General features: G+C 44.8%; 1 protein-coding gene across 1 annotated transcript in view; it reads right to left on the bottom strand.

Annotated features, from left to right (window-relative positions):
* Positions 1-22,139, bottom strand: part of bbs9 (Bardet-Biedl syndrome 9) — a 135,297-nt gene that overhangs the window by 104,051 nt on the left and 9,107 nt on the right. The window contains 8 exon segments of the mRNA XM_062400218.1: positions 8,159-8,261; positions 8,351-8,404; positions 8,482-8,558; positions 8,788-8,969; positions 11,305-11,434; positions 15,665-15,848; positions 16,200-16,284; positions 20,669-20,843. Coding sequence (XP_062256202.1) covers positions 8,159-8,261; positions 8,351-8,404; positions 8,482-8,558; positions 8,788-8,969; positions 11,305-11,434; positions 15,665-15,848; positions 16,200-16,284; positions 20,669-20,843 — 990 coding nt within the window.

Genomic DNA, 22,139 nt, shown 5'->3' with positions numbered 1-22,139 from the left:
AGACGGGTTTAAGTGCTTTAAGTGTTCCCAGGCCCATTAAGACCAACAAACAAACCGAAGACGACACAAAGTAATCCCTCCTCCTCCTCCTCCTCCTCCACCTCCTTCGCTCCCTCCTCCTTCTCCTCTTTCTCTCTGTCCTGTCTCTCTATCCATCTCGGCCTCTTTTCATTGTGTATCTCAGGCCACATCTGGACGGGTCAGGGGGCAGCTGCTGTGGACGTCCAGGTAACGTGTAGGTCCCTGTGACCTGGAGGTCCCACCCAGTGAGACTGTTCAGACTGGTCCCAGTGTTCGAGATCACATTAACCCATTAACACCACAGCCAACGAAAACAAACTCCACCAGGGACTCTGAAATCCCCCCCACTTTACTACCTCTCCTCCTCCACCTCATGTTCCCCCCCTTTCTCCTCCTTCACCTTTCTCCATCTCTTAACTTTCTTCTCATCCTCGTCAGTTCTGTTTTTCTAACTTTTCTTTGCCTCTGCACCGTTTTTATCCTCTCAGTATTTCATCTGAAGGATCGAGCCTCATTCTGATTCCTCCTGCCGTTTTCCACTCCCTGCAGCCTTTTTCTTTCTTTATGGAATTCCCCCGCATAGCTATTTATATACCCACTTTTAGGAGTGGGTACATGACAGTGTATTTATGTGTGTAACTGGATGATGACAATATCCAGTAAACAGCGCTGCAGTTCATCAAATATGTGAAGTAGTCATTGTGCACATGCAAATGCCCTTTAAACCTCAGATTTTTGTCCATTTGGAGGCAGTGCAGATTTAACCCTTTATTTAGTTGTATGCATCCAAGTGATGAATCCAAGTCCAATATCTCCTCTTTTTGACTCTGTCTTTGGTCTTCAGCTGCATCCTGCTGCACTTTGGTCACCAGGAGCAGGGCAGGGAGGGTATGAAGTTGTATTTCAGAAGTTAAGTAGAGCTGGTTATTTAAAGAAAATCAGATTTCAGAGTTTCCCTGTGAACCACCGTTGGATTCGGCTTCATTCTGACTCTGAGCTAAGTGCTGTCGCTGCCCTCAGGGTTCAGGTTATAGCAACTGACAGCTCAGGTTAAACTGACTTCAGAATGTTTGCAGGAGGTCACAGGTCAAGAGGGGTGGAGATGAGGATCTATACCTCACAAGGAGATGGGAAAGGGGCAAGTGTGCACTTGTGTGTCACCATGTGCAAATAATATAAAGAGAGAAAAACAAACTTTGAAATTTGTTATTTGTCCTGTGACATTCCTGTCTTGCCACTGGTTTAAGTGTTTGAGTGTGTGCGTGTGTGTGTGTGTCAGTGTGTGAGCGTGTGTGTGTGTGATCTTGTCATGTCCCGAGGCGAACAGGGAAGTGGTGTTAAACACTGACCCTTGACCTCTGCAGGTCACAATGAGGTCGGATCACTGTTCAGGCTCCTTAAACAAAACCAATCTTCACTTAGAGACAAACTGGGAGCTCCATGTGAAGTGAGATGGTGATGAAGATGAGGTTCAAAGGTCAAGACTAAAGTCGCTAGTGTAAACAAATGGTCAGAACTTACTGCACTAAGAAGATGAAGAATGTCCTAAACTCTTCCTCCTCCATGTGAGTGGATGGGATGTAGACTTAACTAGAAGTCAAAGTACTCTTCAGATAAATGTTTCTGTGTGTTTCTGTCATTGTAGTTATCGTTCTGATGATGATTGACAGCTGAGCCTGACTCGAGCGAGGACCTTACTCCACATCTCTACTGCACAGACTCCCGTATCCACCATGTTGATGGAGGAAGTGGAGATGCAGTCGATTGGTTTGATCGTCGGATGGTAGGATTTCATTTTTAGACTTTTCAAAAAATTACAGAATCCTGACAAGAGGGTTTTTGGTTCTCCTGGCAAGAAGATTAAATACATTAGTTTGAGGATAATAAGCCAAAAGGAGAAGAGGACCGAGACAGAGAGAAAGAAACGAAGGGATTTACAGAGAGACAGGTGGGAGAGGAAAGAGGTAACGTGACAGATGGCAGAAGAAGAAGAAGGAAACAGAGGGGATAAAAAAGATATCGGGGCGACATGACAGCTTAAAGGGGAGGAAGCAGGGAAAGGAGAAAAGATGGACAGAGGAAAAGAGGAGGAAACAGGGAGAGGGAGGGAGCGGGGAAAGGAGAGAGAGACGGAACAAAGGAGGCAGTGTGTGGTGAACAGGGGATTGAGTCGCCATCTGAGACGAATAAAAACTGGAACAACAATAAAAGTCTGAAGCAGCTACCACCCCAGATACACACAACCACACACACACACAGACACACACAACCAGCCACACCCCATCCACACACAAACGCACCATCACTTTCTCTACTGTGAAGTGCTTTGGACAAATCCCTGCAAAGATACACAAGTGGTCTTTCACACTGGAGACACACACAGACGCACACACACACAGACACACACACACACACAGACAGACACACTCACACACACACATACACAAGAATTGACGGACCTCATTGAGCCAGATAATCAAAGACATGTGGGAGAGCCGCAGCAGCAATAGCAACACGCACACACACACACACACACACACTCACACACACACACCGTACTCATTCACACACACGTAAGAGTTAAGTGTGAACATTGCAGGAACTTTGTTGTGTTGTTGTGTGCACAGTATCAGTGAAGGGAGAGAGTTCAGGAACAAAGTGATGATGAAAAGCAGACAGGGGAGAGTTGTGGTGTTTCTTGAGGATTCCCCACAACACCCGTCCCCTCGTCACTGCCCACTACTCGAGTCTGTTCTTTTTTATTTCCTGTTTTTTATATTGTCCACAATAAGTTCAAACGACACTGGGATAGAAAAGAGAGAAGGAGAAACAGAGGGTTCATGTTCACCAGAGAAACTGACGTGTGTGCAGAAGGTTTAAGTCGAGTTTGAGCTTCTCTCTCAACTGCTGCTTTTTCATTTTCACTTTTCACGTGTGCAGCCGAGTGAATCTCTTCCAGCAGTGAAAACATGCGCTGTTATCCCCATTTGAACAACTGTCATTACTCTTCTCTCCCTGCTTGACTTCTCACTACGCCTTCACTTGTGGCTGCTCATAACTGCTATTAATAGTTTTGGCTTCGGACGAGGTCTGACAAGCCGTCTGGAGAACACAGAGCTTTTCACCTCCTTCCTTGACGGTGCGATTAACGAGTGTGAAGCTCTAAATCAGGTACAATTCACCTTTGAACACTATCATTGTATATGTTCTTTATATTTACTATGATATGCAAATATTTGTATTGCAGAGAACTGTTGACACGTAACCTGAACCTGATCTTGAAACATCAATATACGTATATTTTGGTATATAGCCTTCAGGTGAGCGGATGTTCTCTTTATCCAAAGTTTAACATTTGGGAGGTGTTGTTGTGCATAGTGTGTGTGTGTGTGTGTGTGTGTGCCCATTGTAGTGATGTTCTCCAGTGTACGTTGTAAATTTGTCTACGTATATGTATAAAAACCCATAAAATGTCAAAGGAACCCCATGGATGCTAGGAGAAGTTATTGTCAATCATGTCAACCAGCTAAGTATGATGATTTAACAGTTGTTATTTCTGTAAGTGAACTTAAAACAAGCTTAACAAGGCTGTTAATTGGTAACCTTTGTGTTCTGGCAGTGAAAAACGACTTCCTGTTGCTGGTGCAGCAGTAGAAAGCAGTCGAGGTCGTTTGTCACTGCTTTGTGTTTTTACGGGTGATAGTCTGCATGGTTTACATCTCAGTATACTCTGTACTTACATGTAGTTTACACCAGGCATTACTCCAACTACAGCGCGGCCACTTCCCCTGCCATCCATAACCTGAGCAGCAATTTTCTGGAGAAAATCATAAAGTAAACTCTGGCAGCGTGACTGGGATCCAGCTCCCGACCTTCATTAAAACTTCATCAGCCTCCATTAATTCATTTTCCTCCCCCAGTTTTCCAGAACTGTCGCGGATGTGAAACACTCGGTTTAGGGCCAGACGACCACCGGGGTCAGCCACGGTGGTCCTGCCGCTACGGGGCGGAGCCGGGTCGATTCCGGGCCAAAGCCGGCCAGAGAGGGGTCACTCAGGTGAGAGAGAGGAGAGCAACATGATGGACACACTGTGGTCGAGCTCGTGTTTCACTACAGAGAGCTGCTGATTGACAAGTGAAAGGCGGGGCCAGATTCCTGTGAGAAGGAAGACAAAAGAGCCTGACACACACACACAGACACACAAACAGACACACACGCACACACACACAACACAGCTACTTTCTAATTTGAGTGTGTGTGTGTGTCTATATTTAAACAGTAAGTCAGTGACACGTAAATGTGCTTGTGCGTCCCTGGTTATTTGTGTGTAAGTATTTATAAGACCTGGGTGTGTATCCCTGTGACTGTGTGTGTGTGTATCTCTGTGACTGTGTGTGTGTATGTCTGCTTGTGACAGGCTCCTGAATCTGACCCTTCTGACCGCTACCTAAACCCATGTAAACAAAGCAGCTCTTCAGTGGTGTAAACGTGACGGAGCAGTGACTCACAGCCTCTGATCTCCTACATCAACAGAGAATCTTTCAGAGCTGCGACTGGGAAGAAAAACCAAAACCAGCACACGAATCCCAGACCTCTGTTCTGCATTCATCCTTTTCTTGGCTTCTCCTTCAATGACTTGACTTTTGATTTAGTTTTGAGTTCCTGTTCGTTTGCTTTTCATTCTCTGTTCCGACGTGGAAACCGTCATTGGCTCATTCTAAGTGCTTCACAGAACAAAACAAACATCTTCAGGTTACAGCTGAATCTTAATTCATGAGGTCGACTGTTAGAAATAAGAAACAAGTCATTCCTGACCTCCTTGCATAGGAACTGTACTTTGTGCTGCAGTTAGAAGAAATCTACAGAACGATTCCAGAAGATAAACACAAAGTCCTGTGTAAGGAAACTGTTGAATAAGGTTCAACTTGGACACATGATACTTAGAATAGTATATAATGCATTTAAGTGAGCATGTGGACAGTTAAAATATCCATAATGTTTTGCTTCTTCATCATCCTGCACAACGACTACTTCTTCATCTACTCACACGTCCTCTAAAATCAGGTCTCCTGCCCTAATTAACAGGTTTCTATCAAAAACAATATCGATTTTTCTTGCAAACATGATAGTGATTTAATGAGCAGCATAATGAATGAAAACAATACCTATACTTACAGCTGTAGAACTGTATTTGGTGAAAAGTAGAAATGAAAATACTGTGGGAAGTGCACATTACAGCTGTTAGGGCACTGGAAATAAAAGAATTATGCACAGACTATATGGACATGGACATATTAAAGCTCAGAAATAAACTTAAAACATGTGCAGTGCGGTGTAAATTATGTCAAAATATGAAACGCAAGTCGTATGAAAAATAGGAAACTGTTGTGCGTGTTGTGCAAAGAAAGGCATCGTGTTTGGATTAGCAGTCGTCGGGTCACGGACGGTGTATTTACAGATAAGAATGCACTGTGGTGAAACGCATCACATTGCTGCATTAATCACGGGGAAGCAGTGGTCAGTTTGATTCAGCGCTGGGAATAAACGGATGGCGTTCCCCTCGCCTGAGAACGCTGCTCACATCTTGAAATCATAAATTCAAAATCCATACAGGTCCGTGTCAGAACAGCTGGTGAATACTCCTCCGTGATGGATGAGGCTTCCAGCGAGTGGAGGGAGAAGTTTAAGAGGAAAAAAAAAGATTCTCTGGTGCTTTTCCCACTTCTGTGTCTCTGCTGTTGTAAATGGATTTGAAAATAACTGCAGACACCTTCACTGTTAAATAACTGGAGCCGGAAGCTTTTCCTTTGACATTTGACCTTCGACAAAGTAATCTCTGGTTTTGTTCTTACCCTCATTGTGACAATTCTGTTAATAACAAGACAATATGATGGTATTTTGTTGTCAATCAAACATTTTAATTAGTTCTACAGCTGCAATCACGAGAAGTAAGTCGAGATGAGAAATCAAGAGTTAAAGTAAAGATAAATCTGCCAATGTAGAGAAACATTCACCGCAGCCATACACAAGAATCCTCATCAAACAACCTGAATACCATCTGCATCCAACCTGCAATTTCTTCTAAAGAACGTCTCTTTCTTCTTCTGTGTCAGATCCTTGTCATTATTTTAATACTGATGCTTTGGCTCTGCTACAACACAAAATATAATTAAAACCAATCACACCAGGGAACGTGACCAGTTTAATGAGAGAGGGTTTGAGAAAGACATAATCTGATGATGCAGAGGAATTCAGGCTGAACTGGTTGCTGCCTCAGCTGCCTGGTTGGAGAGGTGAAACCAGTGCATCCTGGCAGTTTGGTGCTATAGTGTCAGATTGTCCAGGTAGGTTGTAAAGTACTGCACCAGTAACTTCACTCTAGGTTCCAGTTAGACAATCCTGCACCAGCTTTCTAATGCTGACAAAACAGCAATGAACCAACAATGCACTCGACCACACCTCATCCAGAACCAGCACAATGGTGGATGCTCATAATGGGAGAAGAAGCTTTTACATTTTTTAATGTTAACACATTATATCATATTATATTATACTGCATTACATTGCATATTGCAATCTGACACTGTTTACTGTTTCGCATTTTGCATTTCACTTTTTACTTCACTTTTTATATCTTTTATCTTTTATATATTTTTATTCATAAATGTTTATGTCAAAATAAATGTTGCTTTGTATAAATATTGGAAAAAAGTGAGTAAATAAGAAGTAAACAGTGAGTAAATAAGAAGTAAACAGTGAGTAAATATATACTGGTTTTATATTTTTTATTGCTTTTCCTATGTATGTTGTATTTATTGCGTTTTTATGTTTCTATGTTCATTGTATGCACCAACAACCAGAGCAAATTCCTTGTAGGTGTAAACCTACTTGGCAATAAAATACTTCTGATTCTGATGGGATGAGATGGATCAGCTGTTCTTTCATTAAGATCTAGAGAACTCTCACAGTAACGGGAAACAGCAACGAGAAGCAGGATGGGTCTGAATCTAGAACCTGAGGGACGATGATGAATGATTTTGATTTCACTAATTTAATCCAACATATGATTTATCCAGATGTTTTAGATGGACCCTGATTCTCTAACTATCGCAGTTTGTTTCTCTTGTTAAGAAAGACGGGTCCTTCTATAGAAAGTACAGCCCCACACTCCACATGTAGGCCAACAGGCAGTGCAAGGCACCAGCACAGCTTGGTTTAGAGGTTTCCCTCCCAGAGTATCTGAGTTCTCATGGTACGATATGTATCCTGAGATAAAATCCTCCCCTAACTGGTATACATTACACACACACTATATAATTCCACAAATGTAAAGGTTAAACGAGGGGCCGTGCAGCAGCTCCAAGCAGAGAGGTTGACATTGTGTTACAGGACGGGTGATGTTCTTTTAACGAGCCGACAGCAGATAGCAGTGTTTGGGGTTGTGAGGTTGTGTGTGTGCGTAGTGTCTGGGTGATTTAGATCAAAGTTACCGGCGTCTGGTCGAGGCGACCGAAACACACACCAACAGCTCGACAACGGAACACACAGGAGAGGGACTGATAAGAGCTGAACAAATACACACAGACTCACACCTCTCACTCCTTTAGCTGTCAGCGGGAGTGTGTGCGTTCAAACTGTGGAGGAGGATGTGATGGAGGACCGGACAAAATGTGTGTGTGTGTGTGTCCGTGTGTGTGTCTGTGTGTGTGTGTCTGTGTGTGATTTAGACAGAGAGTGGAAGAGAACAGCCGGGAACAACAGAAGAGATTGTTAAAAACCTGATGAAATCTATCTTAGTTTCTCTCATCACGTTGAAATCACAAACGTTTCTCCAAACAAACAACAATACTGTGTTAACAGCTAATTATGAATATAAATGTAGGCAACTTAAAGACCACATAACCTCCTCTCGATGTGTTTCACCTCTTTCAACTCAGTCTATTTACCAGCCAGCAACCAAAGCTGCTGAAACGTGATTGGTCAAACTAGAAATACAAAAGAGAAGGTTTCCTGCCACAAAATGGTTTCCTTCTCCCTCTCCGACAGAATCTGCACATTTATTCAGAATTTAGCTCAAAGAGGCAGAAATTCCAATCACACAAACACGCAGACAAAGTAAAGCAAGAGGTGACTGACCCATCGGCTCGAGAGCAAACTGGTCCTGGGTGACGGCCAGAGGCGGCTGAACGGCAACACTCAGTTTACAGGACGACACAACCCCACAGGCCTTCACCTTCACCTGGAGGATGAAGAGCATACAAGAGAGGTTCAGACGTAGAACTTGGACAGATTGAGGTGTTGAAGTTCCTCAGGACACCAGCAGCTCACCTGGATGGTGACTGAGGGGACGGCCACACCGTCGATATCTTGAGTCAGAGCTTGCTGTGGACAAAAGGAGAGATGAATCTACTGTGTGTCTGTGTGTGTTCATTAAAATGTGTGTGTTCTTGTGCGTTTACCGATGGACTGTCCACACTTGAGGACACAGAAGCTTTCATAGTCAGGTCCTCCTCAGCATCAGATTTAGGGAGGATGTCTGAAATAGAAACAGAGGTCAAAGAGTTTTACCCACGAAAAATATCCAGATAGAAATATGTTTCAAGAGAAGTCAGGAAACCACGGACTGAGGTCAGAGGCAGGTGTGGAACTGCCTCTAAAACATCTATCAGCATCTTTCAGGAGATCTAAATATGGTTTCATACAGTTCTAGTGACTTTTATTGTGATCCAGTGCAGCTGGTCTGATGTGTGTGTCTGGACTCCCACCCTGAGTCCTTGTGGCATCTCTGATGAACTTCTGGAGCTTCTTCATCTCAGCGTCCACCTGCTCATAGTCGGCCTCCCTGGCGTCCACCTTGGGCGTGGAGAAGAAGGAGGGGTCTGTGCCCATGTAGGAGCACAGGAGGTGACCGTCCGAACTCAGACTGACCACCAGGCCCTTCAACTCCCTGAGGAAGAGAAGGAGAGAGGAGAGAGAGAGAGAAGGAGAGAGGAGAGGAGGGGAGGGGAAGAGAAGGAAAGAGGAGAGGACAGGAGGGAAAGTGAGAGCGAGAGAAGGAGAGAGGAGTGGAGAGGAAGAGGAGAGGAAGAGGAGGAGAGTGGAGAGAGAGAGAGAAGGAGAGGAACAGAGAGGAGACGGAAGAGAAGGAGATAGGAGAGGACAGGAGGGAAAGTGAAGGAGAGAGAATGAGAGAGGAGGGGAGAGGAAGAGAAGGAGAGAGGAGAGGACAGGAGGGAAAGTGAAAGCGAGAGAAGGAGAGAGAAGGAGAGAGGAGAGGACAGGAGGGAAAGCGAAAGCGAGAGAAGGAGAGAGAAGGAGAGAGGTGTGGAGAGGAAGAGGAGAGGAAGAGAAGGAGAGAGGAGAGAGAGAGAGAAGGAGAGAGGAGAGGACAGGAGGGAAAGCGAAAGCGAGAGAAGGAGAGAGAAGGAGAGAGGTGTGGAGAGGAAGAGGAGAGGAAGAGAAGGAGAGAGGAGAGAGAGAGAGAAGGAGAGAGGAGAGGAGGGGAGGGGAAGAGAAGGAAAGAGGAGAGGACAGGAGGGAAAGTGAAGGAGAGAGAATGAGAGAGGAGGGGAGAGGAAGAGAAGGAGAGAGGAGAGGACAGGAGGGAAAGTGAGAGCGAGAGAAGGAGAGAGAAGGGAAGAGGAGTGGAGAGGAAGAGGAGGAGAGTGGAAAGATGAGGAGAAGAAGAGAAGGAGAGATGAGTAGAGAGAAAGAGGAGGAGAGTGGAGAGGAGAGGAGGGTAAGAGAAGGAGAGAAGGAGAGGAGAGGAGGAGAGAAGGAGAGAGAAGGGGAAATAATGAATGATGCAGTCGTGCATATTAACTCGTTGCAGATGTGATGTAGTTTGAGACTCGTGAGGTAGTAACACAAACACACACACACGCACAAACACACACACAAACACACATACAAACACCCGCACACACACGCAAACACACGTGCGCACACACACACGAACACGCACACAGGGTTCAGGTCTAGAGCAGCAGTCGACTCCACACCTGCACAGGAGGGTGTCTGAGGGGGAATAAAACCTTCACTTTAACTGCTGCGGAAACACACACTCACTCACACATGACCAACACACACACACACACACACACACACACACACACATTCATAACGACAGCTTTCACTCACTCACTCAATAAAACTCACAAACAGACACACACACACACACACATTTACACACACTTCCCCCGACCCTCTGAGAAAATCAGTTCCCACCACTTGTCAGAGAAAAACTGTGGATCATAAATATGACCGGAGGAAAAGAGGAAACTCGCAGCAGCTGTAGTTAGAACGTTATAACAAACTGTACATGACACTAAGCACTGCAGCATGAAACATCTATTATAGAACTTTGTACGTAAATGAAATACTGTGTTTCCCCAACGATCGGTCAAAAGATACTCTGCTCCTTTCTAATCTCTGACCTTTACAAAAACCTGCTGAATTCATATTTATGTTCATGAATAAATGGGAGTCAACTTCTTCTGCAAAAAGAAGTTAACACTGAACAATGAAATTCTCTTCTGCCTGCAGGAGGGTGCGAGTGTGTGCGGTCCAAGGTCAAGGTCAAGGTCAAGGTTAACAAAAGTATGGCTTTTAAAACACATGTTGCAAATAATAGAAAATAATAATTTGTGTCCACTCCTGGAACGCTGCTGTAAATGACATATAGCCACATAAAGTTGCAGGAGCCATTGTGTGTGTGTGTGTGTGTGTGTGTGTTTGTTTTGTGTATTTTGGCATGTGTGTGTTTCTCTCCCACACTCAGTGCAGGGTCCTGGCAACACACTGAACAAGATGATGACTATCAAGTGCTTTAAAACAACACAACCTCCAACTAAACCAAACAGCTAGCCAGACACACACTATCTCCTGTATCTAAAACACACACACACACAAGTTGTGAGTTGTAATTGTATCAAATTGCGGTTTGATTGGAGTTGTTTGGAAAAGGCTCCAGCTGGCCCCTCCCTGCTCGGCTCTGATTGGCCAGCTGGAAGATACTGTTGGGCAATTTCCTGTCAAAAGTAACACACAGGATTTCACAAGCTGATAAACGCAGTAACATACCTGCTGTGGGTACGTGCGTGTTTATTTTTAGCTGTGTTTTGTGTGTGTGCACACGTTGTGTAAGTCAGTGTACGTGTGTGTGTGTGTGTGTTTAATATACAACACTGGAACACAAATTGTCCTCTTCTCCGTAGAACTGGCGCTGATGAGTTGGTTTTCTAACAAACATTAACAGACGTGTTGTTGAGGGTGGTACGTACGGGAAGTTGGCGATGCGCACGGCCACGGGCACGAAGGGGAGCTGGGCCGCCCACTTCAGAGTCACATCCTGGTAAACCAGTAGCATGTTGGTGTGGTTCCCCAGCAGCAGGTTGGTCATTCCCTCCGTCACTGGAGGAGACGGAGAGATGAAATGATTTGTTAGATAGAAGATCAAGAGCCAGTGCAGAACATGCTTATGACACGTTGTTCATGTTAAACAAACATTTATTTTACAGAAACAACAAGGTGGAAAAGATTTTTTAATTAAAAAAATATATACGTCTTGAATTATTTCCTTATTTAGGAATTTGTGAAATCCAGAATAAGTCAGACAAACCGAAGGAAACATTCCCTCCATGACGTACATGTAAAATAAACGTTTCCCTTTCCATACTGAACAGCAGTTTTATGTACATAACATATAACATAAACATTAAAGGACAATTAAGCATTGAAATCTAGGAATAGGTGTATTTCCATGTGCCTGGTTTGAGGTTTGAACACGTTTCAGACGTTGATGCTTTAAAGAGGTGAAACCATTATTATGATTATGTGCTAAAAAGGGACCAAAATGGATTATTCCAGTGAAATTTAAACTCGTAAAATTATAATGAGTATAAAGATTTCTTTGTGAGTGTAAACCCCGAGAGGAGGTCTATAATCGGCTACGTGCTCGTTACTGCTTCTACGATAGAAACCGAACTTCACAGCGATGATTGAACTTAGTCATTTATGGTCAGAAACCCGGCCTCAGTTTCATAGCAGCACAGATCCGAGGGTTTTGTCTATGATTTTTGGTTTTGGAAAACAGTGGCACATATTCACATATCCAAAACCCATGAAGCAGAAATAACAGAAATAACAAATTCCTGTGGTGGGCGGCGTGGCCCTTTAGGACGAGTGCAACTCTCCTGCAGAGACAGAACTCATCTCCCTGCGTCTCCGTCTGGTTTGAACGTAGAGTTTATTCATGTACATCGTTCAATTTGAGACAAGGTCAGTTATTGTAGGTCGACATATGAAGTTACATATAAACCTCCTCCTGTGACTCATGCTTAGAAACATTAAATATAAATACTGGCGTTTTACTACTTGTGTTTCACACACACACACACACAGACACACACGTCCAGTCGATCCCACCAATGGTGCACTTACCACCTAGAGAGATCTGAGGTGATGGCCACACGCAACACAAACACGCACACTTGAACACACAAGGTGTATTATAGTCACAGCGGTCAGCAGGGTGGGACAGCGCAGGGGTCGAAATGACAGAGTGTGTGTTGGTGCCACATCAAAGCAAACGCACACCTTCTATCTCGGCATCAGCTTTATAATTACAACCTAATTATAAAGGTCCGATCGGTTTTCAGGCCGAGCATCTCCAGAACATTATTACTACCCTTTCCCTTCGCTCTCATCCCCTCATCCCCTTCCTCTCTTTCTCCTCTCTCCTCCTCAGTTCCATTCCTTCTCTGGTCCTCTCAGTGGTTCCTTCTCCTGCCTCCTCTTTTCTCATGTTCCTGCCTATTCTCACCTGCTTCTTGGAATCTGTTCTCTTTATCTACCATCTGCCCCAACACTGATGCTTTCCTCTGCTCCCGTCCATCTTGACTGGAGTAGGAGTCATGAACTGTAAATAAAGATGGACGACATGTCTATCTTCAGCTGGACTCATATCTGAGGATTGTGAGTCCTCGTGCCCTGATCTAAATGCATCTGTCACTCAACTGTCGTGTTTCTGGAAGTTCTGGGCTCGTATGGTTTTATCTCCAAAGGCAGGGATCTTGCATCTTGTTGTGGTTTGAACGTGGGACCTGAACTCTGGATGATAGGTTTCAGCTGAGCAGTGGAGCCAATAAAGTTTTGTGAGACAGAAAGGAACAGACAGACAGACGGAGGGAGGAAGACGAGGAGTTCCAAGGGCAGCGTTCCAGCCGAGGCAGCTGCGAGGCCGAGGGCCAGGAGGAGAGGAAACACTGGAGATCAGCGACGTCTGTCCTCGTCTGTAATAACGAGTCTGTACTGAGCGCTGGGTGGCAGCTCTGACAGCAGCTCAGTCACGACATGCTGGCCTCCTCACAAGAAGCTGAAGTATGGACACAGCAGCAGCAGCCAGATCCCAGGAGTGCTCCGCCTTTCCACCATGTGGGAGCTTTTATGCGGTTTCGATTGTTGACAGCAATCATGTCCCAATAAAAGCTGCTTTTGTTGCACCAGCTCATCATGTATTGAATTTATGGGCAATTTCCAAGAGTAATTTAAATAATCGAAATAAGGACTGGAACAGACAGCGTCGAACACTTTGAAAATGCCGAGATATTTTAATTCTAAAATTGAAGGCAGATATTGGTAGAGCGCTCACGGCTGTTTGCTCGATCGCTCCATCAATCCTCCCGTCTGGATCCGGCCTCCCCTCTATTTTTTTACTTTCCTCACATCCTGTTTTCTCTTTCCATCCGTCAGCTCTCTGGTGTAGTTCAGATCAAGTGCAACACTCAACAGAAATGCTTCTAAGGTTCATTGCTGATAAACCGAAACAGACAGAAACATTTTTTGCAGTTGAAAAACGCTCATAAAAAGATTGTTTATTGCTTCACGTTCAATAAGTTTATCCCGAGAGTCTTCATTCTGCTTTAACGTGCAGCTGTAGCTTGGTAATAACCTTTTATATGATGGTTTCAAAGATGGAACAATAAAGCTTTTGTCTCTGGATGTCAGTGTAAATTAAATGAACAGAAACACAGGTTGAGATTATGTTGAAGCATTTCAGTTCTCTTGTCCAAAGATTAATCAGAAACACGTGTTAATAAAAGAGAAATAAAACGTTTCAAACAGAGATGATAAAGCAGATTTTAGGATCCAGACAGGTTTTAAGAGAACATATAACAAAATCTCTGAGTCACGTTGGTTGTGTATGAAACCACTACATCACCCAGAGCAGCTGAAACAACCCTGGTAGGCGTCGGTGGAGAAAAGATCTAATTCCAGCTCATTTAAATGTGCTTTCAAGGGCGGTGGTGGTTTATTCAGCCGCTGTACGATAACAAATAGGATGAGAAACCAATTGTTAAACCACCATGATGTCACTGGAGGAGGAGGAGGAGGAGGAGGAGGAGGAGGAGGAGGAGGAGGAGGAGGAGATATAGAAGAAGACACAGTTAAAAGAAAGAACACGAAGGAGAAGATGGTTTGGAGAAGACGAGACAGAAAATGAAGATGATGAAGAAGAAACAAAAGAAGAGGAATTTGATTCCATGTAAGCAAATGGGACAAGGACCAAACAAATTCAAATTCAATTCAAACTAATTTCTCCACAAAAAAGTCTCTCATTTTACACTGATCAAGTGTTCATGTTTCTGACAAATCTGGTTTTAATAACTTGTACTTATTCCAGATATCAAATGTGGTGACACATTGTGATTGGCAGCTGAAACTGACTCGTGATTGGTCTGCCTCTGTGAGACCTTGATGCCACATCTCCGCCCCCCAATCACTCCCACACAGACTCCAAATGTGCAAGATGGCAGCATGTGAATCTGGGATATATATATATAATTTTTATATATAAGGGTTTTGGAATTTTCTGTATTTTTTAGTGTACACCATAGAGTAACATTGAATCCTCCCATTTCTTAGAAAACCCAAGGAGGCCCACAGCTTTGTATATCTCAACTCTGTCATGCACATTAAAATGTCTGCCTTTATGAGGTTTTTCATTCATCTTGCACCATGTGTTTATGCACTACAGATTGTTCAGTAGTCTGCTCACTTGTGCTTTAATGCATGTAGCAGTGCTGCTGCAGTTGTTCCATCACGTTCTGCCAAAGGCGGCTTCCTGGAGCTCATGTGGCACCGGGCCTCCGCACAGGACGCTTTGTTTTGTGTATTTGTTCACTTGCTCTGAGGCGTTTGGTTGTGGCAGGTGCAGTGAGGCATGGTGAGGTTTGTGTTGCTGCCCTGCACTTGAAACCAGGGGGAACACATCTGAGCTTCACCGCTGCTGCACTGGCTCAATTTGACGCTCACCCACGCACAGCACAGCTCTCAGTTCTCACAGAGACATCACGTGTCCACGCTCCTTCAGGAACATCAACAACTGCTCCTGCCCATTTCTATTTTAAATTTCAACCTATGGCATTTCCTGTTAAAACTACAAAATGCAGAGGGCAAAGATCAGAGACTGTTTATAATGATGGACCGCAGTGTCTCGATCAGTGTCTCGATCGTGCCCTGGTGGTCGGCTGCGGTACAGATCATAAACCACAGCTCAACAATCGTGAAACTGAAATCACACATTGAATACGGTCAGCTGGTGCACTAGGTCAACCCTGGGCTCGAAGGGTCGTGGTTTACCTGAGGCGTAAGGGAGGAAGCAGCTGGAGCTGAACTCCAGCTTCTTCATGAAGCGAATCTGGCCATTGTCTCTGAGGCAGTAGAGGTTCCTCTCACCCAGGACGAAGATCGATGAAGAGGAGTGGGAGAAGGAGGGCACGGAGAGGTCGAGGGCCTGTTCTCCCAGGACAAACGTCCAGTCGGGCTGGTAGACAGACACACACAGACACACATTAACATCACTGTTGCACCACACTGCCCTCATTTCTTCTCATTTAAAAAGAGTAATGTCTGTACACTCTTTATAAAACATGTCTGTGACTCTGGGATTCATGGTTCTACTGTGTTTGTGCTAATGTGGGGAAGGTTCTGTTCTAGGTTCTGATCTGGTGAACTGGACTTTTCAAAGGTTATGTGGTCATAGCGTTAAACTGCTGCAGTGAGGATGAGGATGAATCTTCCAGTTGGTTTGATCCACGTATGAAAGAACCTTCACGTGTAACTTTGATAGGAGGTTTTGAGAGTATCTCCGGCAGGTGCTGTGTTCACGACTCACTGTCAGCCTCTTGCCTCCAGTCTTCACGGGCTGGTCAGGATCCTGCCGAGTCTCCGCCTCTGTGGCCACGGCCAGAGTCTCGTACCTGAGAGGGACACAAACACAAACATGTGTTTACACAAACTGAAGGAGGTCTGTGGATTACAATCCCCTGACGGTGACCTCTAAGACAGGAACAATACGTAACTGATTACATCACATTTAACTCAGTGACAGCTGGAAGTGAAACGCCTTGCTCAAGAGCACCTTGCACTGCGTAGAGTGCACATATCCCACAGCCAGTCAAAGAACTCCCATTAGTGACTCTCTGGTTACTGGTTCTGCTTCTTTAACCACCAGCCCAAGACCACAACAACATCCCTACTTCTCCTGAGAAACCTCATCTGCGCGGCCGAGGCAGAAATCCTCGTGCGTCTCATTCGATTTGTTTAAATAAAGTTGAACACTGTGAAATGTTGGTTATTAAGTAAATCCGTGACTAGAGTCTTATATTCTCCTTCTCCTTTACAGCTTCTGTCAGGTCAGTCAACACGCCAGGAGGCCCCGCTGCTCCCCCGAACTGTGGTCTATCAGTTTTAATCAGTGAGCAGTCGGCAAATTGCTAAGGATAAAGTGGTCAGACTGATCTGTGGTCAGTTGATTTTGGCATCTCCAGCATCAGGAGTTTTTCCAGTAAGCAGCTGGCAGAGGAAGCAGCTTGGCGGGAATCTATCCTTCAGCTCTAACACCTGGATGAACGGAGAGCTCCGGACCCGACCAAGCCCGACTCGGAACCGCAGACCAAACACCAAATAACCTCTGATTTATCCGCTCAGGTATTTACACGAACCAATGCACATTTGGACCAGAAACCTGCCGTTAATCAAACCTGTCGTGTCTGAAATGGACCTTAAACCGTTAGGCCCGTAATCCAATATGTCTGCCGCTTACAGACTCGTGTTTCCACCTGTAATACTTTTAACTCTGCAGGAAGTTTAAACTCAAATACCTGCAGAGTTCCCACCAGCCTCATTTCTAATTTGTATTTAACACGTATTTATAAGTGTTTTCTTGCCGACGCACTGAATTAAGATGCTTAACGTTCAAAATATATCATGAAAACATCAGCATGTGCTTGTTTTCTGTTTTCTCAAACAAACGTAATTTTAACTCGTTCTTGTTTGTTCATGTTTCATGTGTTTGATAAGTTTGTCTTTAAGTGGTTATCTGATGATATAGAAACAGAGTAAAAGGTCACGATTGACAGCTGAGACTGGCTCATGATTGGTTGAGAGTCGGCTCCATACCACGATCCCGACTGCACAGACTCAGACTGGAAATGGAAAAAAGTTGTAATTGAGATGAGTCATAATGTTACTTTAATAAAATCGTATTTATTTTCTAAATATTTACATTTTCTGTAAAAGAAGAAATTGCAGACTGACCAGATTTAAAAGTGACGATAATTCCCCTGAACATTGAGTATAAAACGGAAAATGGAAATGTTCTAAACTTTGAGTTTTTGCATTACAACACAGGATTTACAGTTTTGAACTCATCTGTACAGTAGCTCTGAGCCTCGGTGAGAACCGGCTGGCAGACTAACGGGCGGCTCTATGGATGACCGCCAGTACAGAAACCTTTTCATCGCACCGTGACCGTTTCCCGGGCAAGAAAACGGACTGAAAAATATATTAAACGTGTCAGAGCTCCTGAGCTTTCAGAGCAGGCACTCAACCGATCGACAGGCCAACTCCTGGATGGATGAGGGATTAAATTCAGCCTAATAAAACTAAAACAACACAATAAAATAAACTGTTCTTTCATAATGCTCAGGTTTTTATATTCCACCCCCTCGCTTAGATGTTTTGCTAATGATGGGTTTGTGGGTAAGAAGAATGAATTAAAACTGTACATGCATGTGTAGCAGTGTGTGTGTGTCTGTGCGTGTGTGTGTGTGTGTGTGTGTGTGTGTGTGTGTGTGTGGGTGGGAGATGGTTTAAAGAATTGCACAAAGCCCTGTGTATAAAAAGAGACAACTCATAAACCCCCAATATGATATATGATTATCCACCTTCATGACTAATGTATTAGGAGGCAGAACAGACTCACACGCAAACACACACACACACAGCTACACACCCAAGTACATGAACACACAATTGGCCGTAACATACTGCACTTTTGGGAACTTTTTCTTTCTTTGGCATTTTAACGTAATTTCAGTGTTGTACTCTGCTCTCTCACAAATGGGCAGAGGTAGGGCCAGTGTGTGTGTGTGTCTGTGTGTGTCCGTGTGTGTGTGTGCGTGCATGTGTGTGCAGGCTACATCAGTCATCAGACACTGAGGTTGAGGAAACGTTTGTCTGATTTATATGAAAGTCGATCCCTCTGAAGAGGTCCGCAAACAAATACACTCATCTACCTTCAGCACATACATCACACAAACATATACAGAGCGTACACACTTACACAAATTATACAAACACACACTACATGCATATACCCTCCCAGTGTCCATGGATAAACACAAACTAAAAATCTCAAAGCTGACGCCAACACACACACACACACACATACACACACACACACACACACACACACACACACACACACACAGCGGATGAAATCAAGCTCTCATTCATCAGGGCAGGAGAAGGTCCAACAAGCTAAATAAACTGAGGGAGGCAGAACAGTTTGACCAGTCATCTGATATTAAATGTATAACAGTCAGTGAAGCCCTCACCCGTCATGTGAGATGTAACAGCCTGGAGGCCACAGCTCAGCGGGGGTCGGGGAACTAAGAGCTTCTCTGCACCAGACGTGATTCTGATCGGCTACAAGAGGAGGGGGATAATATTGGGTCTTTTTTTTTAATGAGGTGAAGCGACCATCTAAGTATCGTATTAATTTCTTAATACGATAGAATGAACATAAAAAGATGGACATAACATATCTCCACTTCTTCCCACTTTCCAGAAATGAAGCCAAAATATCCCGGATACGAACGCTGCCATTTTGTGCCGATGGCGTCATACATTTATTTACGTACTAAGATTTTCTTTATTTTGATCCATGTCCCGTCCACTTGCATGAAGAAGACAGGGTTTATGACTTTATGCATGTGAGAACGTAAATATCTCCAGAGAGCAGAGCACCCAAGTGAAATATCTGGAAAAGGTCTGAGTGAGCCCACGAGAGAACACAGCAGGATCATATGTGTTTCTCATGATCCTGCATGAAAACGGCTGTGTACTGCAGCCAGCCAGCAGGGGGCGATCAAGACGGGTAAGTTTCAGTTTTAGCTCAAAGCGTTGTTGTGTATGTGCAGGTGCTGTGTGTCTGCTGAGCTCCATGTAATTTACTACAGTGTGAGATCTGCAGGGGCGTGTTTGAGTGTGAAGTCAGTATTTCCACGGTGATATCTCGTCTGGAGAATCTCTTGATACTGGTGGGGGGGAGGGGGGGGGGGGCACACAGATAACAAACAGCTGTGAGAGAAAGCTACACACACACACACACACACACAGACACACACTGTACACCCACGCAGCCTGTGAGACTTCTTAAAGCTTGCCATGCCTCAGCCGGGGGGGAACTGGGGAAGTGTGCGTGAGCTTAAATTAAAGTGAGGTACTTTCCGATCAAAAGCAGCGTGCATGTGTGTGTCTGCTCGGGTCCACGCAGACGAGGGACAGAGCGAGAGCAGATGCCTCTAAGATGTTGGAGCTTTAGTCAGCGCTGCTCTGTAACCACGAGCAGCTGATCAGAAAGACAGTGAACAACATGAGATAACCTCAGACAGCTTCAAAGCTGCTGCAGCCGACGGATTAGCATTTGCTAAGTGAAGAGTACGTAGTCGGGTTAGCGTTCGCCTTATCCCCCCGGAAATTGTACGTCTCTGTCGACCGGTGCGGTTTCAATCCTTTCTTGACTCGTGCGAGGTCGCTGTGACCTTTGACCCCTTGAAATCGAATCAGATTAAACCGGTCAAAATGTGAAGAAGCCCCCTGAAGACAGACTTGAGATGAGATGTTCAAGAGGCACCGTGACCTTGACCTTAGATAAACCAAGATCTAATCAGTTAATCCACGAGTCTAAGTGAACGCTTGTGCCAGTTTTGAAAGGATTCCCTCGAGGCGGTTTTCAGATAATGCACTCACAAGACATAAAGAGGGTTTTGTGGGGTCACGATGAACATGAGCTGTTTTAACTGCACATGCTAATCAGGTTATCCTCGAGTCCAAGGAAGCATTTGTACCCAATTGGAAAGGATTCCCTGGAGCCTGAGATATCACAAGGCAGAAGAGGTGTGTGTGTGGGGGGGGGGGGGGGTAACTTTTAACCTCGACCACCAACATCTCATCAGTTCTTCAGTGAGTCCAAATGAAGGTTTATACCAAATGTGAAGAAATTCCCTCAAGGTGTTCTTGAGATATGGTGTTCACAAGAGGTGGACATAACCAACACGTGGGTGCATTAAAACGTACTTGTAGCTTTCCAGCTGTCGGGCGGAGGACACGGTCAGGAAGCCGTCTGTCCTGCTGTTGTAGACCAGAGGACCGGGCAGCAGGAAGCCGGGGAGGAACCTGCCGAAGGAGTAACTGTCCTGCTCGAAGAACATCAGCATCCCGTCCATGGACTGGATGCACAGGGAGTGGTGCCCTGACGAGAGGAGGACAGAGGACAGCTTCAACCTTTAGATCGTCTTATATCACCTGTGGGTCCCTGAGGCTGCTCCACAATGCTTCATGGTCGTCCTCTCTCTGACAGCAGGCCGTCAGCCCCATGATTCCACTCAGGTTCTGGATAAACAGTTCAGATGTCAGAGCAAATATCCTCAAAGCAAACGGGACGGAGGTTTTTATTTAAACTTCGATTTACCTACATTCCTCAGCTTTCTTTCTGGGAGAGTGTGTACAAGACAAATTCAATAACTCCAGCTGAAGTCCATAAAGTTTGGTTTCTTTAGGCAGCAAAAGCAATTTAATTTGGACCCACGGTTCAGATGTGTATAAGCAGCGGGCCAAGAAAGCACTGAGATGTTTGTGTTACACTTTGTGCTTAACGAGAGCCGTGACTCTGCAGTTTGACTCGGCTTTCTGTGTTGGTTTGTTAAATCCAGGTCCTAGCGATCCTGAATGACTTTCATGGCTTCTGTTTCATTTCAGCCCTGAAGTCGTGTTGTGCTGGGAGCTGCGTTTCTCCCTCTGGCTGAATCTGATATCTCCATTAACACCTCCACACACACACCTGGCTCCGGGTGTGAGTGTGCAACCATGTGTGTGTTTGTTAGGAACGGCCTGATTTAGGGCATACTAAGCCCCAACGCACGGAAACACACATGAGGCCATAAAGCAGTGGGGTTGTGCGACCAGAGAACTATAATTAGGTCTCAATGTGCTATTAAAAGTCACACTGCCATCAACTAGAGGTCAGGGAGACAGCCACCTACAGCGCAACACACACACACACACAGACACACACTCAACATCCATCACCAGGGATTTAGAAAGAAAAAGCCGCACTCTCCTACACACCTATCCTGTGTAAACAAGTGTGTGTGTTTGAGTGATGAACAGAGTTCAGGGTGGCCATTAACACACTCAAGGACAACGTCTCTCACACCACACACAACACCCTGTGAGTGCAGGTGTGTGTAACACAATGTTGGATAATGAGCCAACAGCAGCTGTTGCATCATCTGAATGTGTGTGTGTGTGTGGTGTGTGTGTCCTCACAGGAATGGATTAACCCTCATGCTCAGTGTGTATTTCTGTCCAACTGTACCAGGTACAATGTGTTTCATTAACTCAAATGAATTGTCTCCAGTTATGAGTTTCTGCTGACACACATTACAGACTTCACTAAATGACTCTCAGCTGATTTACGTGGCCATAACCAGTAATTGGTCCTTAATGAGTCTTTGGTGACGGCTGTGTGCCGTCAGGGCCGATGCTA

The sequence above is a fragment of the Platichthys flesus genome, chromosome 11, assembly GCF_949316205.1.
Source record: "Platichthys flesus chromosome 11, fPlaFle2.1, whole genome shotgun sequence".
NCBI lineage: Eukaryota > Metazoa > Chordata > Actinopteri > Pleuronectiformes > Pleuronectidae > Platichthys > Platichthys flesus.
The sequence above is the reverse complement of the archived record's forward strand: the minus strand, read 5'-3'. Positions and strand labels throughout refer to the sequence as shown.